General features: G+C 39.9%; 1 protein-coding gene across 2 annotated transcripts in view; it reads left to right on the top strand.

Moving 5' to 3' along the window:
- The first annotated feature begins 12,802 nt into the window (after positions 1-12,802).
- Positions 12,803-25,072, top strand: part of MCC (MCC regulator of WNT signaling pathway) — a 195,023-nt gene continuing 182,753 nt past the window's right edge. Inside the window, exon 1 of one of the 2 annotated variants that reach the window (XM_071580618.1) lies at positions 12,803-12,955. In XM_071580618.1, the coding sequence (XP_071436719.1) occupies positions 12,819-12,955 (137 nt within the window). In that variant the 5' untranslated portion in view covers positions 12,803-12,818. The remainder of the gene's footprint in view (positions 12,956-25,072) is intronic. The other variant, XM_071580617.1, reaches the window with a different exon arrangement.

Below are 25,072 nucleotides of genomic sequence, written 5' to 3'. Positions count from 1 at the left end.
GGGCATCACCGGAGAGTCTGGCACCATCTTCTGGGCACCAGCCTTTATTTATGTACATTGAAGAGATGCCCTCCCAGTCTCCCTCTTTGCAGACCGAGCTGGCAGCGCTCCCGCCCCTCTGCTCCCACGGAGATGCTTCGGAGCCCTCCCCTTTCGCTGCCCCGCCCCGGCCTCTCCGCAGCGGCCCCGCTGCCCGTTCCAAGAGCCCCGAGCGGGCTCAGCGCTGCGGAGGAGCCTCGGCCGGGCCGAGCCCAGGGCCGGGCGCCCCTCCCTGTGCCCGCAGGCGCTGCCCTGCCCCTGCCCCGGCCCCGCCGCTGCCCCCGGGCCGGGCTGTGCTCGCACCCGCGTCCTCGGAGAGGCAGAACCGCTCCAGGGCGAGCTGCCCCGCGATCTGCACCTCCTCGCCGACCTCCCTCACGCCCTCGCCCCGGGCCCGCACCGCGCCGGCAGCGGCAGAGCCCTCCGCGGCCCCGCCGGGCTGCCGCCGCGGGACCCGCCTGTGTCGCGACATAGCCCCGACAGCGCGCAGCGCTGCGACAGGCGCGGGGCGGGAGGCGCTGCCGGGGCCGAGGCGGGGCTGGAGGCGGAGCCTGCGCAGGGCGGTGCGGCCGGAACGCGGCTGTTCCCACGTGGAGCTGCGCCGGGCCCGGGAATCGCCGCGGCGGGACAGCCCCGGCTGTCTCTGCGGGCACAAATCTCGGGATGGCACCGAGTGGCGTCACACCGAGGAGTGCAGAGCTCATCGCGGCCCTCCCTCAGCCTCCTCACGCCAAAGCATCGTTCATGCCCGGCTTTGTAAAGGCACTCCCAAGGGAAAGGTGTCCTGCCGCTTATCTTCTTGCGGGGTCTGTGGGTGTCTTGGGCATTCTTTATGTCAGTAAATAACCCTTTGGCTGGAAATCCCTTGGATCGTCCTTTCCTGCTGTCCTTTGATTTTGTCCTGCTTTTGATGCAGCCCAGGATACAATTTGCTTTCTGGACTGCAAAAGCACATTGATGGGTCATGTTCAGCTTCTTACCCACCAGCACCCGCAAGTCCTTCTTGGAAGGGCTGGTCTCGGTCTGTTCATCCCTTGGAAGGGCTGGTCTCGGTCTGTTCATCCTCCAGTCGGTATTGACACTGGGGATTTGATTCCCTGCTGAGGACATGAGAAAGAAAAACAACACGAACCTCTCGGGCATGACACAAGGCTCAGTATTTGAAAGTTGCTGCTTTGGAAACACCATTCAGTCAGAAGGAGAATATTGTCAGAGACTGAAATAGTTAAAGGCTTAAACATTCTAAGATCACCAAAAGACTTTTGTTCATGTAGCAGAGTGAAAAGAAACAGCTGCTCACCTTTGGGGGGTAGGAGCGAGTTTTGCTGGGCAGATTCAAGTTATGGTCGTTATGGTTGAGAAAGATTCAAGCAGCAGCAGATAGAAGAATTTTTAGTTGCAGCTTCATCTTAATCTACTACTTGTCTACACTGTGTCATCACACAATGGCAATTTAGTTGTGATACGCATAGATGGAAACATTTTATTGGCTACAAAGTCTGCTACATTCTTCAGGTGACTTCTTTTTTTAAGGGTGCATGTAAAAAAATGGCAACATACCTGTTTACCTTTGAAACAAAATTGCTCTTTTTTCAAGGATATACTTTAAACTGCCCAAGATCAATTTCCTCATCAATTACCTCAGACATTATAGAATCTGCAGACCCGCTGTTGACCCTCACACTCACCCAGCAATGCCCACCCCTCCCTGAACATGCCTTCTGCGAAAGGACCTCAGATGAGAAAAATGGGTGCCACTGTCTGACCATCCCAGGTGCAGTGGGATGTGCATACCTGCAGCTGCAAACTGGATTTCAGATAAGGGAAGAGACTAATAAGAGGCAGATCCTGTGAGGTGGGATAATCCTTCTTGTCCACCCTTTACATGATCACTCTGCTTTAAAATCCCTCTGGGGAACCTCAAAGACACTTCGCATCTGGCCTGGGCTGTTCGTCTCAAATGCTGGACTGTGATGAAGCATGATCAATGCTGGCATAATGGGCAGCTGTAACTGTCTTAGGAGGTGGGACTCTTGACGTGCCCTGCATAAACTCCCTGCCTTAGGGGAGGTACAAGGCATGAGCTTGAAGTGTATAATAACTCATGAAGTCTTTGAGTGTGTGGGCAGCTTCCCTCACCCCCAATGTATCAAGACCATCACTTCAATCAACAGACATCAAGAACAAAGTTTCATTCCTGTATATATCTTTCCACCTCTTTTTTTTCTTTACCATTTCCTTATGCACTTCATTAGGTAATATTTTTATGCCTTAATATTGCTGTACTCCTTACATATTTCCTCAAATGTTATTTTTATGCTTTAACATTGCTGTATTACTATAGGTGATAACACCCAAAATGGCAACATACCTGTTTACTTTTGAAACAAAATTGTTCTAAAATAAACCCTACATATATATATATATATATATATATATATATATATATATATATATATATATATACGAACACCAATTATTCAGTGTCATTTCACTTTAACCCCCACCCCAAGGGATTTATTCACAAGAACCTGTGTTACCCTCCCCTTCTGAGGAGGGATGTAACAAATTTGAAGATTAGCAAACCACTCTGCAATTTGAACTTCAGTGGAGAATTTAATAAATAGAACATAGACACTCACTGTCTGATGTAGCTGGCTGAAAAATACTTCAAAGAGATCTCTACCTAAGCTGTGTACAATAATTCTTCAGTGAGAGGTGGCACTAGAGCTGAAGGATTGCTCTATTCTGAAGTTACTTATCAAATTTTCTGGGTTTTACTCCAGGTGCCTATACATCTTCAGTAAAAGTACTTAGTGCTAGTTCTTTCTAGTTGTTTCTGTGACAGTACTGCCACCTTAGAGCACATCACATTTGTTACAAAAAATTAAACACTTTGGCTGAAGAAGATAAGGATTCCTCTTATCTTCCTTTGTGTCAACAGTAATAAATTAGAACTCCTAACTCATTTGAAATAGTCACAACAGTAATCTTTAATTATGAACCCAGATCTGTTACCAGTTTCTTTGTCTGAACAGCATCATCTTGCCTTTCTACAGAAAACCCCCCATGCGATTATGAAAAATTATTACTAAGGTCCAATTCTGATCTCAATTTGCAATCTTGTGTGTATAGCAGCTCACAGAGGTAACAACTAGGTTAGATCTCATCCATAGGGCTGAGAGTGCCATGAAGCCTGACTGCATCCTGCATAACAAATTTCTTAATACATGCCTTGTTTCTTTCACTGTTTTGTTGACTCCCTCATGCTATAAAGGGTGAAAAAAACACGAAAGAGTAGTCACTCAAATAAAAGGATCAGTCCAAGCACACAGTGAGGATACACACAGAGAAGGAAAGAATCGTTTTTATACACTCCTGCTGGAAAGTAAAGCCACAGTCTGAATTCACAGCTAATGTAACCCTGTTGGTAGCATTACACTAAGCAATTAATCTCTCTCCATGAGTTTAAACCAGGAACTCATAAATTATTAGGGAAATACAGGGTAAAGCCTCACTCAGTAAACCAATAGTGTTTGAATTTAACATGTTGTAAAGACGAGTAGGCTGCGGGCACACTGAACACTACTTGAACTCTGGCTGCTATAGATTTTCACTAGAAATACACCTAATACCCCCACAAACAGACAATCATTCTTCTCAAACTGCTGATACACACAAGAGGAGCTGGCATTCAGCCAGGTATTCACCCAGCCTAGCATTCTAGTTCCAGCTGAGGTCCACATTAAATGTAGGAATGCAAAAAGGACATACAACAGATCATTCTGGAAAACATTGATACAGTCTACTTTTTGTCTTTGTTTCTAAGACATGGAAGTTTATATAGATTCTTTGTCCATATTTGGTTAATAAAAATTACTAGCTGTGGATTTTCTTATTAGAATTAACAACCTGTAAGTCTTTAAAAAATCCTTTTTCATGATTGGCCTCAGAAACACCTTCTGGGTAAGGTTTACTCAAGGCAAATAACTCCTGGCATAAGAATTATTTCATTCTATCACCATGTCCATATGTCCAAATGCCCATATATTTTATGACAAGCATTAAGAACCAGCAGAGCTTTATGCAGAAATACATCTGCATGTTCAAATACAATTAGGCATTGTTATTTTACCCTCCCCAGAGGCACTTTTATTATGCACCAGGTTTTGCTGACTTCTCTTAACTCTGCAGAGTATTTTCTGTCCTGCAAATACCCTGGAATTCCATAAAAGATGTCATTAATGAGAGGAAAAGAACTGCAAAGGAAGTTTATGAAACAACATTTTCTATTATGTACTAGCTGTGTTAGACTGGGTCAGATTTAACTGCAGAATAGTTCATCTTTTGGGGTTTTTGTTTGTTTGAGGTTTTTTTAAAGATTTAAAGTGTGGTAAGACTTGTTAGCTCTTGAAATATGATGCAAGGATCGCTGGTGAGCTAGTATTATTCTTCAAGATCAGATTAATGAAAGAGCACAGGATTTATTTCTTTTTCCAGTTCTTTGATTTCAAAAAAAGCTATTGCAATATGTTTTTATTCTAGGCATCATAATAAATTTGTAACCAGATAGCTGTTGGCTCTTAAGGTTATTAATGATCCCATCAAATAAATGATGTACTTACATATATTTAGGGAAGTAAAGCTAATGTGAAATTATAATTGGATATATTTGGTTAATAAATAAATTACAGTGAAAATGGACATCTCTTGCTTTATTGCACACTACTGTATACACTGATAGTTCCCCAGAACATTTGCTGCTGATCTGGGCTCTGTGTGGATGATTACCTCCTCCTCACTTATGTTACCTCTCATATCATCTACTGACTTAATTTCTTATTAATCTGCTTCTCCCACTTCCCTTATTCACTTTGATTTTTATTTATTTTTGAGACATTGAGGAAAAACCCTCTTGATCACTTTAATCCATGATGTACAGTGTATGTAGATAAATACTTGCATGTGTGCTTCTATCTCTCTAAGTCCTTCCTTAAATGTTTGACCGTTTTGAACAGTTTACACTAAAAATGAAGGACAGGGTAAAACTCTCAGATACCAAATTCCTTAAAATTTTGTCAAATAGGCAGCAGAGCAGAAGATCCTATAGAAATCCTTTTCCTATTCAGCTGAGTAGAAAGGCTGCAGTATGTAAAGGAAAGGCTTAAAAAATGCATCAAGTTGAGAATAAATTTTAATCAAAGTTTGTATAGTATTAACTCTAGAAAATCCAGCTACCCACACACCTCTCTTAGGGATTCACAGAACAAATTCTTTTATTCATCCCAGTCTTTTACAAGTGCCACTCATTTTTTTCCCTGTCCTGATTCACTGCCAAAGTATGTCCTTACAGAGGGGTTTGGGACAAGGGCAGTAAGAGGCCTTGAAGAGAGGTTATATTGAGTGGAGAGATACCTCACTGACTTTAATGGGGATTTGTACATTACCTTGAATAACATCCTTGTAGCACCTGTAATGCAAAATTACTTTCAATTTTGCACAAATCCTGCATGCTCAGTAATTTACCCCAGAAATCTACCACAGCAGCATCAAAAGGTGAGCAGTATCATACATGGGTCTCCTCTTCAATATCCTTGGGGACTTGGAAACTGCATAAATACTGATGTTGAAGGTTACACGGTTCTCTGATTTATTCTGTCCCTGTAGGACAACGTCTCACAGGTCTCCACTTGGAGGAGTCCAGAGCCTGGGCTGTTGAACTTTCAGGGTAAAATTGCAATCCTTCAGTGGAGCCCAAGGCATCCACAGAGTTCAGCAATGTATCCAGAATGAGGGCTGGGAAGGACACGATTCCCGCCAGGGTCAAATATACCCCAGTTCTTACCATGTCTATCTCCACCCCTTCTCACTCCTAAATTGCGAAGCTGTATTTTTCAGGGTGAGCAAATTACAGAGGACAGGACAGAGAGTAGGACAATTCTGCACTGAGAGATCTCACCACATCTAGACCATGTTATAAAGGCGGTAGGAAAACTGCAGGAATCCCATTCCTAATAAGCTTGAGGGGTAGACTGAAGGCAGAGAGATTTCATACCTGTAATTCATGTGCTTGTTCTTTGCTGAACGTGGAATTGAGTGGAATTGGTGTGTTCCCTAGAGGGATTTATTTATCAAGGATGTAATTTCCTGTGTAGAATACTGTCTCACTAAAGTATTTTGACCAACATGGTATTTGTGTTGCAGAAATTTTCCAGAACAGGGAACATGTTGCAGCCATGAGTAGCCTGCAGAAAAAAAGGTTATCAAGATTATCTCATAGTCACAGCACACAAAAAGGCCATTTATCTTTACAAGTGTCCCCATTTTTTTCAAAGTAGTTAACAGAAATATGGTTTCAAAGAATACACTTTGATAAAAATAATGGAAATATTCCATATCTTTGTTTACATGCATATATAAGAAATGCAGGAAATAAACTTCTAACTTTCTGTCATATATGCAGATCCAAATTGTGGATCCATATGCAAGATCCAGAACTGGCAATGTGTACTGAGTAGGAGAGGAGTTTGGGACATTTTTGGAAAAAGAGCAAACCTGTTCTCCTTTATATTCACTAACAGTAAGAAAAAGTACAATTTTTAAAACAGAACAGTTTTAAAAGGTGGTTGAGCATTTATAAAGGTGAAGAATGAATAGGAAGAGTCTCAAAACTGGCTTTAACATTCCATCTAAATGAAAATATTTTCAATCTTAGATAAAATATTTCAGTTTTGCAGATCACCCTTTGGAGCAGGAGGGAAAAAAAAATCACAAAAATTTCAAAAGAATTTAACAAGAGAAGTTATTTCTTTTGAATATACTGTTTTAAGAGTTTTCAACCAGGTCTGTTTGATGAGTTTCACAATAAAGGCTGCACAAGACTTAGATTTCTAATTGAAGCTTATATATTAGAACTCATAAATATATGATGTGAGTTGGATCTAAATGAAGTAATGCAAGAAGGATAATACAGTGACTTCAGACATCAGAATTTCAATAAGAATTTAACTAGAAATTTCCTAGATAAACCATGGCTCTTGTGGTAGCAGATGCACTTTTCTGTACATGATGATGTTTTAAATAATATTTATTTAAACTCACATTGTATGTCTATTGCTTTTAATTTTGTTATGGTGAAGATCAATAAGTAGATGGTCTTTATATGAAGCTTACTAAAATGAAGGATAATCTCTTTTTTGACACCACCAGATATTGCTTTTGATCCTCGTGTACATCAAAATCTTCAGCGTGAATACCTAAGCAGTTACAGCAATTAAAATAGCTAATTCCCTGGTCTACCTTACAGCAAGTTGACAAGGTGGTGTTAGGTCAAATTTTGAACTCAATGTTCTTGGAGGTCTCTTCCAACCCTAAGGATTCTATGATTCTATGAAAAAAATCATTTGCATATAAAATAGGTGTGCAAAACTTTCACAGTGATGTTTCCACAAAAGAAAAGAAAAGAAAACAAACAAACACACAAAGTGCTAGGGACTTTAAATTGCTGCACTTTATTAATTGCTTTAAAATTAAACCGTTTTCTGTAATATTTGTACTGTGTTCCTAATGGCTGACATTTACTGCTTACTTGTTTCTTCATTTGGCAGAAATAATACAAGGTTAATAACATCAAGGTTCTGAGTTCGATCCCCATATGGGCCATTCACTGAAGAGTTAGACTTGGTGATCCCTGTGAGTCCCTTCCAACTCAGAAGATTCTGTGTTTCAGAAAATATAGCAAATATAACCCATAAAAATAATGGTGCATCAAACACAAGGAATTTAGGAATTTTGAGAAATCAGGTCTGAGTATGTCAGACTTGGCATTACCTCTATCTGTTCCTGCTATATTCTTGTTTTTATGTTGTCACTCCATCCTTGTCAAGTAACTAGGTAATCGGTAACTCTTAAAATGTACTCTTGTTTATAATTGTTTATAAATGTACTCTTGTTTATAATTATATATATTATATATTTTTTAATTTATATATATATATAAAGATGATACTAATTTCTCTTGCCCCGTTTCTGTTTATTGGCTGAGGCAAGAACAGTATATTGCTGACTCATCACTGCCCTCTGACAGTAATCTGGAGCCTAACTAGCAAGTACAGCCAGAAACAGTGCTTACAAAATTGCCTTAAATCAGCTAAATAGCCTGCAAGATTTCACTGTCTTTATAGATGTGTGAGCAGTACCCCCTGCTCCTGTCCTGTGGTGATGTGCTTCCTCTGAGGACTGAGACAGTGACTTATTCTATGTTTTTTGAGTCTAGATTTTGATTATAACACTGATACAGCAAACTGTGTATTGGGATCTGATGTGATCTGCAGAGGGTCCAGGGGATTAAAAATTAAAAGTTAAATTATATTATAAATTTCTATTATGTGACTTACAGATTGTATTATATTGATTCTGCTTGTAAAAATCCTGTGCCATTCTAATAATAAACTCCATTCTTTACCAATCATAGCAGAAAATAAAATTTTAATTCTAACTATGATTTAATGCCATCATCACTCTGTCAATATTCCCAAGAGAACCTGTCTGTACCCCCAATGTCTGGTGACACTGTGTCAGTCTCTTTACAGAGAAATATCTGATACCCAAGAACCTCAGGGAGCACCAGGGAACTCAAGAAAGTGTGTTTGGCACAAGTGAAAAAGGGCTGAATGCAGTATTTAGGAAATGGGAAGGGATGATATTCTGGGCAATTGAACTCCTGATGCTGAGAAAATTCTACATGGCACAACCTGGCTACCTTGCTCAAGGGAATATTACCAAATGAAAACTTCCTTCTCCAAAACCTAATGTACTGCTTGTTTTGTTTGTTGGCTTTGAAGGAGATTAATCTGAAAGTCCTGTGGCTGAAAGCAATGTAACAGGAAGTTTTCTCTTATTTAGCCAATTGATTTTGTGCATTTGGCATCTTTTTAAGTAGAGTCACTTATGCTCTTTTCTTCTGCAAAATCGTCTATGGTCAAATTTTGAGAGGTGTAAAATGGTTTTCCTTTTCTATTGTTCAACACCTAGACATAGACTTGACTTTCAGAGACCACATAAACTTAAATCTCCTCTTGACTTGGTGGAAAGTCATAGAAGTCCGGCATCTCTGCAAATCAGGTGTCTCCTACCCATCTTTCAGAGATGTCAGATTTTGGGTATATAAATGTTGGAGTGTAAGTGCAGCTAGCACAACTACAGCATCGTTAGTAATTTTTGCATTTTCTGTCTGATTTGGGGAATTATGGAAAGTTTATATTGTAGAATATAGTCTAATACTGTGTCTCGGTTTGAGGGGAAAAACCAAAATGTTTTACCCACAAGCAGGGGAGGGGCCTCCTCCTCAATAATCACACCACTCTTTATCAAATTTAAGAAAAGGAATTTTAATACAAGAAGGATAACTGATATATATATATATATATATATATATATATATGTAAACAGACTAGTGCAACCCACTTCCCCAACACCATAAGAGGAAAAAAGAAAAAAAAAAAAAAACAAAAAAAAAGACACAACAACAAAACCCAGCAGGTTTTCCTCCGGGAGAAAAGGTTATACTTAAGTGTCCTTGTCACAGCCCGCTGGCTGCAGAGTGAGTTTCAGTCCCTCTCCAGCGAAACAGACGAGCAGTGGGCTTTCAGATGGACTCAGTCTCTTTCCCCTGTGTTCCCCGTCCAAGAAGCAGACAGGTACGAGCAACCAGCAGCAAATCCAAGGCAGGTAGCAGCACGGCAGGAAAAAGTAATCCGAAGTAGGCAGCGGCAAGACAGCCAGGGAAAACCCCAGCAGTAACCAGCAGGGCAGCCTGCCTCCTTGGAGCCCCCACTCCCCCGTTCCGCCGAGCCAAGACTGAGGAGAATATCCAAAAAAAACCAAAAGAGACAAACCTGCCCCCACCCCAGCGATCACAGTTAACTACTTCTTTTGTTAACCGCTGGCCTGGGCAGTTAAGTGGCAGGGGAGAGAATTTACATAATAATCCCAAACTACAACATACTGAGAAATTACAGATTTATTTAACTGAAACAAAACTCCAACAGACTGACAGTTAAAGTCCACAGTTATAAATGTAAAACCTACAAACTCTCTTCTCTTGAGAAATATCAAGCCTATTTTCTGAGACCTTCTTTTCACAGCAGTATGGAGTCTCACTCCTTGCCCTCCTTCCTTGTTCTCTCTTCATAACTTTCTAGGCACCACACACCATTCCCACCAGGGACAGTGAAGATGCACTTCAGGAAGAAATGTACTTTCTGATGAACAGCATGTTCCGTGTTTTAAATGTGTTTTTTTGCCATCTGAAATTCACATTCTTTGCTGCAGGAGTGAACTGCTACATAATTCATAGCAGGCTCAGGAATGTGGGGAACTGCAGCTTAGACTGTTGCTTTCCAACTGATGTGATGCATCTTTTTAAAAAACTAGATGGGGATCACGATAAAAGCCAGCAGGATCAGCTGGTTTTACTGTCTGGCATGCCATACCCCAGCCAGGATATCAGCTGTCCCCATCAGCTAGGAGGCACTGGTATGAGTGATTTGTTTTTAAGGAAAGTCAGAAACCACTGCACCAGGTTGTCTTGAGACTTATTTTGAAGACACAAAATATTAACTGCAACTGATCCCTAGAAGTGGAAAAGACAGTAGGAAAAACTTAATGTATAAACAAGCAACTCAAAAAGGTCATTAGCAATGAGTAGGGAGAATGTAAGGAATGGATAAATTCTTGATCCGCAAAGAAAGCACTGCATGAATCATGTGGATGAGATGAGAACAAAAGATTAAATGCCAGCTGGAATATTTATCTAGGTTAGGGAAGAAGTGAGAGATTAGTTTGGAAAAAGATAACTGGCTAACTGTGAGGCTTTGCAGATAGCATCAGGATGGAGGGAGGTAATTTGCTGAGACTCTCATTGCTGTGGTTTGGATCCAATCTTACTACATTGGTATTGTCGGCCTTGTCAGGAAACACTGTTTTAGGACTCTGCATAGAATCACAGAATCATAGAATATCTCAAACTGAAAGAGACCCATTAGAATACATCAAGTCCAACTCCCTGAGGTTAAGAATTTTAATTCTTAGTAAGAAGTAGTAAATGCTGTATTTGCAGAATGTGTGCAAGAATTCTTGTGTGTGGTGTTGAACAGCAAGTCTATGGGATCTGGCTGAAGAAAATGGTCTTGTGACTGCACAGCTCATCCAATCCTCAATGTAAATAAACAGCTGCAGTAAACAACTGGTATCACATAAGTAACATCCTGCATAGGACTGAGAAAAGCACTTGCTAAGACTGAGACCACTGTAGGTCAGAAGACGGAACATCTGATAGGACAGTTACAGTATTCTCTGCTTTCATTGCCTCAAAAGAGTATGGAAGCCTGTTGGTTCCATACCCCAGTGCCCTGATCATCCAACAAGAACTAATGTGAGCAACCTAATCTGGAGAGCTGCAGAGACTGAGAGAATATGAGAGTAAGAGTATGCATGCTTGCACTTGAAAGTAGTTTTAGTTAATAAAATGCCAGAGGGACTCTTTGCCTTGTAATGACTTACTTAATTCAAGGTGCAATAAATATTAACAATTAGAACTATTGCAATCAGTTACTATACTTGAAAGAGACTGTGCAATCAGAGAAGTGCAATAATGTTGCTGACTTTATATATTCATGAGTCATTGTCAGCAACACGGAAGATCAAGATGTTTTGTGGGATGAACTGGATGTCTTCAAAGGCTTAAGTAATAGAAGAAGGATAACATCTGATACTATGAGAGACATGCAAGTGCCTAATAACAAGGGGTCTTTTTTCAAATATGGAAATAGGTTAGGAAAAAATTTAGCTGACCCAATTAATCACAGGGTGATGGAGTAAGAAATGTAAAGCTACTGTAAACAGAAATGCTGTTCTAGACTATTGCAGAATACCTATTTCCAGTAGAGATAAAAGAGATTGTCATTGTTCCTGTTGGTGTATCACTTCTTTTCACAACAATAAGAAAAAAAAAAAGGACTGATTAAAGTTTAATTAGGTATTGAGACGGGTGGTAAGGGTACTAAAGGAAATGAAGAAGTTGTACTGTACACGGGACATAATTTTCTTAAATCTGGACAAATGAAGACTACAAAGAAAATTACTTTTCTCTAAATGCAAAGGAGACGGGGAAAGGTACAAGCCAGGAACACGTGGGGCAGGAAAACGGACTGTGGACTTTGCAGGTAGAATTTGATCACTACAAAGGAACTGGATGGGTTAAGAAAGACTGGTGCTCTGCACCCCAGAATGCTCCCACCTGAAAAATAGCCCATCAAACAGCGTCAAGTGCAAACACAGGGCTACAGAAAGCATTGGGGTTTGTTGGTTTGTCTGGGCTCGGCTTCCAAAGAGCACAGCCAAGCACACCCAATGCCGGGAGCCGGGCCTGCCCAGCCACATGAGAACAAGCGACCCTCGGGATGAGTTTGGATCGCGCCGACTGGGAGCGCAACTGGCCCCGGTTTGGCGAGCCCGTGTCCCCGGCAGCGGAGGCAGGAGGATGCGGTGGGCAGGCGGGGAGCGTGGAGCCTCTCCTCGCTCCCTCCCAGTGCCGGCGCTGCCGTGGTCCCGTCCGGGGGCTCCGCTCCGGCCCCCGCCCCGTTTTGTGCTGCCACTCGCACTTTGCAGGCGCGGCGGGACTGGGAATCCCGGGCGCCTGAGGCAGCCTCGCCTCCTCCTCCTCCTCCTCCTCCCTCTTCCCCTCCTTCCCCTTCTCCTCCTCCTCCGCAGCCGGGCGCATGATGGCGGCAGCCGCCGTAGCGGGGGTGAGCAGCGCCGGCAGCGGCAGCAGCGATACCTCCAGCACGGGCGAGGAGGAGAGGATGAGGCGCCTCTTCCAGACCTGCGACGGTGACGGGGATGGCTTCATCAGCAGGTAGCGACAGCGGGAAGCGGCTCTTTGCCGGTACGGAGCCGTCCCGTCCTTCCCCTCCTCCCCATCCTCCATCGGCTCAACTTCCCGGCGAGTTTGAGCAGTTGCGGGAGCGCAGCCCCGCTGGACTCTCCGCTCTCGCGGCTCCATCCATCCGCGGCACCGAGACGGAGGGCTCAGGAGCGGGGCTCCGCCGGGAACTCAGCACCCAGAGCTTTCCGGGACAGTGGGCAAATAGCGCCCGGAGGACTTCCACGTCCACCGGGTCTGAAAAGCGACGCCTCCTGACCCGCGTCTTTTATCACCTCATGCCCCGGGCAGGTGGTTTTTCCCAGTAAACACACGAAGGTGGTCATAGCTTATCTGAGAGAAAATTCGTAGTAGTTTCCCAGGTCATCGGGTTTTGTTACTACGTTTTTATCGATATACTTGTTACACGATCTCATTTAAATTCCTCTACTGGCCCCCGGTGACTTTAAAGAGTGTCACCCAGGCTGACAGATTTTGGAAAGGGTGAGCTTGTGCATTTGCAGTAGATAATTAGAAATAAGCTGTAATGGGATGTTCATGTGTCTGGAAGCAATGGCAGTGTGTTTTGGACAGGAGAAGGCTTTGTGGGAATTGTATTTCTGAGTCTAGTCCTCTGCTCTCATTCTGTAATTTAAAAAATATGGAACTTCCAAAAGCGCTGTTTGCTAGAGGTGGGGAAAACTTGCATTTTCAAAATTAAACATATGATAGTTGCAATTAGCAACAGCATCTAGAGAACAGAGTGACAGAACTTCTCAGTCTCTCATCTAACCTGTAACCTAAAAAATACGACCCTGCAGAAAGGCTAAGCAAACTTGAATCCCCACTGCCATCTCTTTGGAGCCACAAAGTTGTTGAAAATCTGTAACAACTGGCAGTCACTTTAAAAATAAAGTTTAAGGGTTGTGATATTTCTTATCTAAACAGCTCCCTGAACACTCTCTTTTTTCCCTTCTACTCTAATGATTATTTTGACAGTTGTGGTTTTGAAATATAAACTTTGAAAATGTATGCTTTCCAACCAGTGTGCTAAGTCTCCTTCTTTCCATTTGTTTATGGTCTTCAAGGAATTTATTCTGATGTCTGAAAACTTGGGATGGTAACTTAAAAAGCACACTGCCTTCTCAGAGCACACTCACTGATCTGCACTGTGATGCCTTTCGGCAATGTAAACTCAATAGATATCTGTATATTTAAAATGTAAAGACCTTACTGAGGGACTGTTAATATTTTAGTGTTTCATATGGACAGTTGAGAGATCCTACCTTGGCACAAGCCACTCCTTTCTGATCAACTTCTCCAAGTTCCCTAAGTGTTGTTCCAAATTTGTTATACTGTGTATTTCAAAAAAGCTATTTCAGTGTGTTGCTTGAACTACACTGTTTGAAAGCTTTGAAAACACCAGGACTTATCTGAGTAAGGACTTTGGATTTCAGCTTGAAATAGAAATAAATCCCAGAGGATAGTGATTGAAAGTCCTTCAGGAGATGGTGAGTTCAGTGTTGAAGGCTGCTAATACTTTGCTTGGAGGAAGTTGTACCTTCAAGGTAGAACAGGTATGGCTGTTATCAGAGAACATGGTGTTATAAACTACTGTCTTCCTTTATATCTCTGTATATGTGAGAAAGTAGCGAATGAATATTTAGCAAATGATCCTTGACATTAAGAGGGTGTTCAGTACTTTTCTTTCCTTCATTGGCTACCCTGGGTAATCTGGTGTTTAAATGGCATGCCTTTCTTACTTTGTGGAGTGACTCAATTTCTCTTATAAACTGTGTTATGGCAATGGCTTATGCAGGAGGAGACTTGCCCAGTGGATTTTGGATGTATTTATAGTATGTACCACCATAGTCTTGCAGTCAACTCCTTCTGATTCATCGCATCACTGTTAAAAGTATAGGAACTGGGGGTTTGGTCTTGTATAGAGCCCTGGTGTTTAGGCAGTTGCATCTGTTTCAGTGCAACAAATTAAAATAAAGACAAAAAAGTTGCAACTGCTTTTACACTGAAGTTAATACTGCCATTCTGTGCATACTGTTTGTCTTGGTCATGCTGTTTGTTTGTTTGTTTGTTTGTAGGGGTTTTGTTTCATACAGGCCATTTGCTTGGTTTTCCTGTTCCTTCTTGCCCTTTTTCCTTTGGGCTTGCTTTGCTCATCCTTGAGGACAAGAATTTCTTTTGCCTTCCCTGTAGCCCCAGTGGCAGTGGTAGACTGACTTCTGCATGTTACTGTGTCTTTTACAGCAGGTTAAACATTGCAATAAATGCATTGGCATCTGTATACAAAGCTGAAAACACAGAAGCCAGCACTGTAAAATCAGTTCTTTCCATGTGGACTAAAACTGATCAATTTGCTATCTAGCTTGGACCTCTTTCAGAACTTACTTATTTTCATTGCAATGGGTTTGAAATTTGCAGCTCTTCAGCTGTTACTGAGCACATGTTGTCATATCTTAGAAAATTAGTATCCCTTCTCTTCTGCCTGCAGTGCTAAAGCTTGGTCAGTCATTTCTTTGCATGACACATGCAGCAGTTTGTTTATAAGACTCCTTTCTTTCCAACTCAAGAGCTGTTACGGAAGAAGAAATCTCTATACTTGCAGCAAAGGAAGGCATTTTGTATGCGGGTTTATTTAGTCCATATTGCATGGGGAAAAGAGATATTTGCATTCCTAATGAAGTAACATGGTGTCTCAGCTGTGGAAACGCTTTGTTGTGCATCAAGCTGTAATAAACCTCTTCAAATAACAGCAGGGAAGTAAAGGCACAGATGGAGAGGAGGAGCATGTCCTGAGAATAATGATTAATTTTCAGGCTCTCACCTGAGTTATTGATTAATTTTCAGGCTCTAAATAGCTAAGATTATATCAAACCAATAAAACATAATTAAGCACATACCATTGGTGATTATAACCCAGAAGGTGCTGAATGATGAGATATAAAATGCTAAGCATTGTATTGGCATGAGCATATTGAAATTTTGCAACATTCAGCAAGTACTAAGAAAACACTAGAGTTTTAACTTGTTGGTTTGTATTGAAATGGCTTTTGCTTCTTTTGGGGTTAATATTTGTTACCTAATTATTTTAACATCTTGCCAATATTTGGCATTCTTCTGATACTTCCATAACAACAGGTAACTTCACAAAAAACAACCAACCAACGAACCAACTGAAAAATCTCCTCCAGAAAAAAAAACCAAAACCAAAAAACAAAAAACACAACTGCAAAGCAGTCCATGGTTAAGGTTGAATTACAAATGCTTGAAATTGTCTGCATGTGCCTTGCTAAGAGCAAAAGGCAGCCTTAAACACTCTTTAGAGCAGAAATGTATATTTTACATCTGTAGCTGAATTGTGCTGTTGCTAACAAAAAGCACTTAACTAAAAGAACCAGTCACTGCTTTCCTTTGTTTTGCTTTTTATTCTGTTTGCTTTGAAAAGTTTCAGAACACGGTGTTACATTTTCAGCTTCAGAGCATTGGTGTATTGGGAAGAGCACCTGTGCCTGTTTTTTTTGTTAGTTTGTTTTTTGTGATGTCTGCATATGTGGCCTTGGATGATGCTGAGTTTTTATGGGTGACAGGCTAGATTAATGTCTTCAGAAACTTAATTGCCTTGTAGCTTTATTATATCTGGATTGTACTGAAATTCCATTTAGCACATAATGAATTTCAGCTTTACTGCAGAAGTCATTAAATGGGTTTCTAGATTATTCTATTCTAACACTGCAAAATCTAAATAAGGTAACTTTGAATCTTCAGGAATTGCTTTTGCTTTAAAAAATAAAAGTATGAGTTATGGAAATAATGGGTGAAGAAAAAATTAATTTCATTATTAAGATACAAATATGCTTGTTTTCTCATTTTAACTTTTAAGCATGGATAAGTAACTTGAGGGTTATGAAGTAAAGCTACTGTTTAGTCTGTAGAGAAAATGGTTGCCATATTAACAAGAATAGAATGAAGTTCTGTTTGTACAGTTTGTTTGAAAAAAGTTTTGTCTGTGTACACAGATTTTTTTACACTGGGGTCAATGCTTTACAGAAAGTCTTTGGTGAAACTAAAGTAAGCTGTTAAAATACACATAAACCTACTAACTATGTATTGAGCTTATATAGCCTATTAAAAGGACATGCTGAATGACTGAGCATTTGCTGGCCCTTCACAGAAGCAGTTAAAAGGAACTTGTTGGATTTGATTTGTTACCTGAGTGGTTTTAGTGGTGCATAGCTTTGGGACCTCAAAACCTTTGTAAGGACAAACTGGTCCTTCCCTTTTTTAATGGGCTGTAGTAGTAGGGCGTTGCCAGTTTTCCTGAGGAGTGTGTTTTGGCATCCCTACCCTGTTTTTGCATCTAGTGGCCACATACTATTAGAGGAGAAAAAACTTTTTAAGAAGAGGAAGTGTATATCTATCAATTGAGTTTTTATGGGAAGAGATTATGTTCTCTGTTACTCTCCACCTCAGTCCTCACCATTTCATTTAATGTTTCTTTGAGGTGTTTGATTTTGCTAATGTGCTTGAATTTCTGTGCTTAACATTTAAAGAAATACCTATTGAAGCACCAAAGGATCTAGTAAATGGAAGAGAAGAATCAATGAGTTGTCTGTGACCAGCCAAGTCACCAATGGTGGTAAAAGAAGAGTTTAACTCATAGAATGACCATTTATGAGCTATGCAAGTATGTTCAGGGTCTCTGAAAACTTATTTTGGGCATGAGTTAATATTCTGCACATAGGTTCTTTCTATCCTCTGCAGGCTATTCTGTACTCATTGGAAGCCATACCAGGAACAAGTTGTGAGTGCTCAAATGTCAACAGACTAGGGAAAGATAAAGCCATATATTCTACAAGCTAAGAAGTTTAAAAAAGGTCTGCTCTCTAACAGAACAGATGAAATTAAAACTCTGCCTTTGAAGACTTGCGAGAGAAGTAATGTCTATTCTACTACTTTTGCAGCTACTGGGATTTCAAATTTCAAAAGCAGTTTGGTTCCTGTACCATACAGTCCTAATTCTGGCCTCAATCCAACTGTCTAGCAAGGAGATATCATTTAGAAGCAGTCTGCAAAGGATCAACAAGATCAGGACAAGGCTTTGCTTAGTCCTTGCCCTTAGTCTGGCTCTTTGTATTGCTGAGCTGTTCTTACAGATCCACAGAAGTTCTTAGACCTCCAGTACAGGATTTTATTCTCACTTGAAGTCTGGACTATTTGCTCTGTGCTTTCTCTACCTAGTGCACTTTTAGAAATTCCACCAAAAAACCCAAACCAAACCAAACAAAAAACCCAAACCAAATAAAAACAAAACCAAAAAAAAACCAAAACCAAAACCCAAACCAACAGCAACAAAAAAACCCCACAAAACCCCCAACCAACCAACTGAAAAAACCCCAAACCAAAAAATATAAACTTAGCCCTCCCCTCCCCACACACACTTTAGTAGAATGGACTTTGTCCTTGAACTAGTTTTTTAGTTTGTCTTGAAAAGATTTTCAGCTCCCAGACTGTTTCTAGACTTTTTTTTTTCATCCATCTCCATTTAGAGGCTGTCACAGTGTTTGTGATCCATGTAACTGAAGGAGTGCTTTTATCTGGATACAGCATAATATTTGCTGTATGCCAAGTGAGGTGGTGACTGGAAGCATTGTGTTGTTTCTCAAATGATTGTAGTCTGTTTTCTGTGATCCTCTTGGAACTTGCCTTAGTCAGTGATTCCACAATACGGAGTTTTGTGGGGTTTTAGTCTAATTTCGTCTTCCACAGATCCTCTCAGAGCATTGTAACCAAAAAAGGAAGAAGTTACAGGGAAAAACAGAAGGGCAGATGTAGATGAAAAGCCAGCAAGACACCCTGCATGCTTAGCTTGTGATGAGGAAAAAAGTATCCCTTGGCTAAATATTGTGTCTAGAAAGCATACCAAGGATCAACATGCATTAAAGGATTCTGCATTTTGAAGTCTGTATTTATTACAACTAATGCACAGTCAGAGGAATATATTCAAACTTGAATTTTCTGAACTTGTCATATTTTTTAATGAGTTAGCGGTCCAGTTCTTGTGTAAACATTAGACACCTCTGAGGGATGTTTTAGCTGGAGCTGTTAATGTTTGAAGTTAGTGAAGTTATTTGATATATATATATAGGCTATTACATTATTTTCCTTGTTGGCATTAAGAGTCTGGTACACATACTGAAGTATTTATCTCAGGCTTGTTGTTACATGGTATTACTGTATTCACTTTCTTAGGAACTTGTTGTCCAGGTGGATTGTAATGTGGAAAAACTGACCAGTGAGTCACTTGAGAATATAAATGTTAAACATTTTCATCCCTTTGAAAGTTACCATCCAGCTGACTTCCATGTGTTATATTTCATATCTTTATTGATTTTTTATTGATTTTTTTTTGGTTGGGGCTGTTGCAAATACCATGTTATTTGGAGTATTACTGTAAGAGGATTCAAGCTCTCTTTAAAGCCTGTAATTTCCCTTTTGTGGGCCTGGAGGGGGAAAAAAATAAGGAACTGTTAAACTGGGATTTTTTTGCTTGTGTTTTCTTGGGTTTCTTTGTGGCAATCTGAAAGATTGTAGCATTGCTAATATACTCGATTACTCTTCTCCCAAGGGTGATAAGGAGCAGGCGCCTTCACAAGATGCTTTGGTACTTGGCTTTTCTATCAGGTCCATAGGCCTGGCTTTATAACATAGAAACCACTGCTGGCAGTTCTAGCAGTATGACTGGGACTACAGTAAATACTTGATCTTGTCTTGTTCATGTGTGATCGCATCTTCTGCTGATAGCAGACAAGGCAGTTGGCAACCTTCACCACTGTTGGTTAGCTCATGTTGCTGAGGACCAGCTTTCTATATGTTTTCAGGATTACCAAAACCTGTTGTTTGAAATTAAGGGGTGAGTTGACTGCTTTAGGAGACACCTGAAAGAAGAGTTTTGCCAATGAGTGGTTAATGCCTTGTAGTTATTTGTATTTTTTGTTTGAGGATGCCATGTGCATGTATTTTGCTGGTAGTTGTGCATGGATTCTAAAATGATTTAAAATTTCTTTGTTTTTGATTACTGGGGTATGACAGTGAGTACCTGAAATTGATTCAAGCAAAAGGTCATACATGTTTTGATAAGGAGTAAAGGAACCTCACAAAATACCTGGGCACCTGGCAAACACACAGCTCTAAGTGAGGTTATGCAATGAACTGAGAAAAGTGAGTGGAGGGTTTAATGAAATTTTTGAAGTCAGCCTGTGCTGCCAAATGAACTTTTCCACTGTGCATGGTCCTGAAGTTTCACTGTGTATGCTCTAGAATTTGTTTAGTCAAAAAGTCACCCTAGCTGAAAACTAGCTCAGTAAGAAATATGTCTTTCCAGCATGATCAGTTTATAGTTGTGGCTTGTTATAGGGCTCTGTGACTTTTAGTGTTGGCATAAGGCAGGGGAGTGGGTAAGAAAATTGAGTTTGAGGTTTAGCTGTGATCTCTCTGGTTATGTCTGCTTAATTTTTAAGTGTGATTCACTCCAAATGATCTGAACTAAGAAATCTCTCTAAAACTTCATTCATGACCATAAAAATGGCATTGCTCTCAAAAGTGTAAAGGCACAACAGTGGTTTTATTTAGACTCCCAGTATGTCAGCTGGTAAATGAAAGATATTAACAAGGCTAGTGTTGTGCCTAATTTTGTCCAAAGGATGGGCTTCAAATGGCATCTGGAGGAAAAGTTACAGCATGAATACATGGCTTTGCAAATCCAATGTGAATGTTCATGTGCATCTCTTGGAATAAATAATACATATGTCTAATTCATCAAAGTATAGTGACTGTTTGCAGGCATTTACCTTCTGTGATAATTAACATCATTCTAATGAGCTGTAATGATTAATTGTAATCAGCACATTCAATATATTCCTTTCTTCTGAGAGTTTTTCTGCAGCAGTACTTTCTTGTCTTTAATAGAATGAAACAGTATTTATGTAGTATTAGCAGTTATTCAATTAAATCCCTTATGTAATTTTTAAGATAAGTCAGGTAACAGAGACCTCTGAACAAAACCTGTGCTCCTGGTAGTTCCTAACTATGTGGTAGAGTCTGTAGGTTGTGGTAGAGTCTGTAGAGTCTGTAGGAATTGATACTGTGTATTAGTAGTATTTGAAACTAGCAAGCAGCATAAATGATGGTAGCGATTCTACTGACAAGCTCTGCTTCTCTGTTGATAAATGGACCTTTGTTTGGCTGCATCAGTTCTGTCTCCTGAGATGAGACCCTTAGCCAAGAACAGACTCACTGTTCTCCCAGGTTGTGAGATGCAGTTTGTTAACAGTTTGGTGTAGATGACCAGAGTCCAAAATTTTATTTCTAATGCGTAGAATGTGCCTTTGTTGTGCCATCTATCAAATACATTTCCATTTTGGAAGGTCCTGTGACAGACTGGCAGTTTTGTCCATATCTCCCCTATGAAGTGGGGGACACATAAGCAGGCACTGTGGTGTCGAAGGATCTTTCCCAGAGGGAGGAGTGATGCTGTAGGCTGCATGCTTGTAATAATAGTATTGTGAGAGGTAGCCAAGGCAGGACAGAGCTGTGAAGTAAAATTGAATTATTTTGTTATGAATTGAATTATGAGTAAGAATACAGTGTTTGGGGGCTGGTTGACTGTTAACCTTGTCTTTTCCTGCTGCTGCTCAACATAGTGGAACTAGGTCAATCTGCAATTTGTGAACGGGCACCAGAATATACAAGGCAGAAAATCAAACTATTGGGGAATTGCACTGTAACGGCGAATTGTTCCACAGTATGGAAACAATAAGAAAAAAGAGAGAAAGAGCACCCAAGAGAGGGAGCCAGTGAGCTGTTGATGCTGGGAAGTGTGACCTGTTCTCTGTGTTTCGTTTTCCACACTGAAAATAACAAGTATAGTGAGGTGGTTCCTGCAAATTGAGCTGGTAACAAATACCTTGAAAAAGAGGGGGAAGAAAAAAGCTAGAGAGTACTTGGATTTGTTTTAATTAGTTGTACTGAAAAATCTTGACATAAGATTTCTAAAAATGCCCTCAGAACTATTTTACTTTTTTTTAATCCCTGAGCTCTTTCTAAAAAATGGAAGTAAGAGAAAATGGAGAAAGATTTAAAAAACCCTTATTTTCTTAAAAATGTGGCAAAGTTTGGATCAGTGTACAGATAACTGGCTGAATATGGACTCGTTAAGAAAAAGTTATGTCAAACCCATCTAATCTTTCCTAAATCTAGTGAGTGTGGTTAGTGGTGGAAGTGGAACAAGAGATGTTTTCTATCTTATCTTTATTAAGGGGTTTGGTGTTCTGTTATGACACTTCTAGGCAAGCCAAGGAAATAGAGTGAGACAGTTTAGTTTGGGGTTTTTTTCAAGCAATGCTTGGATATCATTAGGTACCAATGCTTTATTTTACAAATAAAATACTGTATCAAATTGATATCAGAAGGATGGCCTGAACCAGATCAGTATTACTAAAAAATAATGATCAGGAGGGCATGACAACAAGTAAACATTCTTAAATTTCAGATGACACCAAACTAAGGAAAATTGTAGAAATGCTGAGGGATAAGAGTCACAATTGGTGCTGACATAAAAAAATCAAGTGAGATAAAGTTGGGATAAGTAGATGATAGCACATTTGGTGGTAATAAATGACAGGATGAGTGATTGAAGAAAATCTGATATTTGTAGTGGGTGTCAAACTTGAATTAACAGAATCGTGCTATTATAGACAGAACTTTTACTTTCAACTTTTCATCCCTTTTCAGTGTATGCTTTAAACTATTGTCTGGCTTGGTGTGGTGTCATCCATCAGATCTGTGAATCATTTAGCAAAAACAGGAGGACCTCAGTGAAGATGACTAGAGATGCAGAAAATGATGTAATTTACTCAGAAGAAGGTGGAACATCTGATGATGGGTTTTAAATCTGTAATATCCACTGTGATGGCAGAAAACACACTGTTAACATCCTTTCTGCAGTGACAATCTGAATTGTAGCTGGGAAGTTTTAAATTGGGAAACTTGCAGGAGAGAACAGTAGAGCACTAGGATAGAACACAAGTGAACACTAGCATTCTTAAAAAACCAACTTAGACACCCATCCAAGAGTGATGACACAGGTATATGTTTTCATGTCACTGAGGACAGTGTTGGATAATTTTCAACAATTACAGTCCTCTCCAGTTTCATTATGTGCTGTATTTCTGTGGGGTGACATTTTAATAACATAAGTCTTGTTCAGTTGACTTATAATGTCATAAAAATGGAGTTCTGCACTATTCTTATATTTGAAATATAACTAAAACCTCATTGCTTTGCCTTCATCTTTTCATTCATGTTGTGTTTTTCTCCTCTTGAAGCTTCTCTGACTCTATTTCCTGTTGACCTGTAACAGCAGCTGTACCCTGGTTTCTCATTGTGCCATGCTGGGAGAATTTGTAATATTTGAGAATATAGGAATAGTTTTTCTTGAGGGTAGTTTGAAGCAATAATGTTTTCATAGTGAGGTTAAGAATTTCTATACTTTAAAAATACTAGGTTGATGTGGCCAGTGCAACATTCCTCTGCTCTGTACTTCTTTTTCCAGGCTAATTCCTTCCTGTGAGCAGGGTCACCTTGTTTAGTTCTGCATCACTTCTCTTCTTTTGTGTTTGGTTTTTGGTTTTGTTGTTGTTTTTTTTCCTAATATATTTTCCGTTCTGTTAGGACTTAGTTGACTGTCTTCCTCTGTTTAAAAGGTTATCTACTGAGTTTTACAATTTGTCTCATGTGCTTCCAGGATAGTCAAGCAAATGTGCAAGATCCCATATACTGCCACATACACTTCAAGTATATAGAACTCAGCGGTTATGGAATAAATACCTACTTGTTGGACTGTAGTCTGGTTCAGTGACCTTTTTTCCCATTTGCTTCAGACTTTATGCTTACGTTTTGCTTTCTTTTCCTCAGATTTGAGGGCAAAAAGAGAAAAATAATCCTGTAAAACTAGCAAATGTCAATTAGTGCTCTTATGTCTCCTCAGGTTTTCACATAGCATGAAAAAACATGTAGCATGAATTGCCTTCCTATTCACAATGAGATGTTAAAACTAAAGCCTCAGTGTCAGTTTTTGAGTCCCAGTATCAACAGTGTTGCTACTCAGAATTTTGACAAGTGTGGCCAGCTAATGTGCCTGTTCTGCATCCCATTCTGCTTCATGTTATTCATGCCTTGCAAAAAACATCAGCTTAGTTGAAAATGGCTCATTTACAGCTTTTGACTTGTGCTGACAATATATTTGATGTATGGAAAATAGGTAGCATTAGGAAAACCATAAGGAAATTGAACCTTACATAAAAAATTAACAATATGGGCGTTAGTGCATATATTACACATTTGTCTAAAAAAGCATTTGTGAGTATAGGTTAACACTACAAGGTACTGTAAGCAAAACCAAAGACAATATTCTTGAAACAAAATACATTTTCTTTAGCAATGTTTTGACTATTCCAAATATATGCATAAGAAATTAATTGTTTACACATCAATTTATCAGCCTTTCTTTGTATGCATAGTAGTGATCATGAATGCCGTTTCTTAAACTGAGACTAGAACTAAAGGCCTCTTTCACTAACATTAACTGTTAGGCAGATGTATCGTTGCAGAAAACTTGCAGTTTTTCATTCTCTGCCCTTTTTTCAGCACATCCAGGTGGCAGTAGGTGTAAAAGTCCAACATTTCTGAAGTTGTCCTGATTATTTCTTCAGCAGCTGTAAATTCAGTCTTGCCTTACCACTTCCTTTGAAAGATAATAGGGAAATGCTGTATTGGTCTTATCAGGATGATCTACACCTGAGATAGTAACAGCTTCTTTATTGTTAGACCATCAAAATTGGTAGTAATTGAGTGAATTGGAGAATCAAAAAATACCTGTTAAAGTATTTGCATGTGAAACAATCTGAAAATGTAACTGTTTAGATTGTGATAAAGATAATAAAATCTCATGTTTCCAAGTCTAAACTGATTAGAGGAACAGATTCCTTTTTTTTTTTCTTTTGTGGTCATTACTGTTTGTAGAAATTCTTTCTTCAG

The sequence above is a fragment of the Pithys albifrons genome, chromosome Z (assembly GCF_047495875.1).
Source record: "Pithys albifrons albifrons isolate INPA30051 chromosome Z, PitAlb_v1, whole genome shotgun sequence".
Classification (NCBI taxonomy): Eukaryota; Metazoa; Chordata; class Aves; order Passeriformes; family Thamnophilidae; genus Pithys; species Pithys albifrons.
The sequence above is the reverse complement of the archived record's forward strand: the minus strand, read 5'-3'. Positions and strand labels throughout refer to the sequence as shown.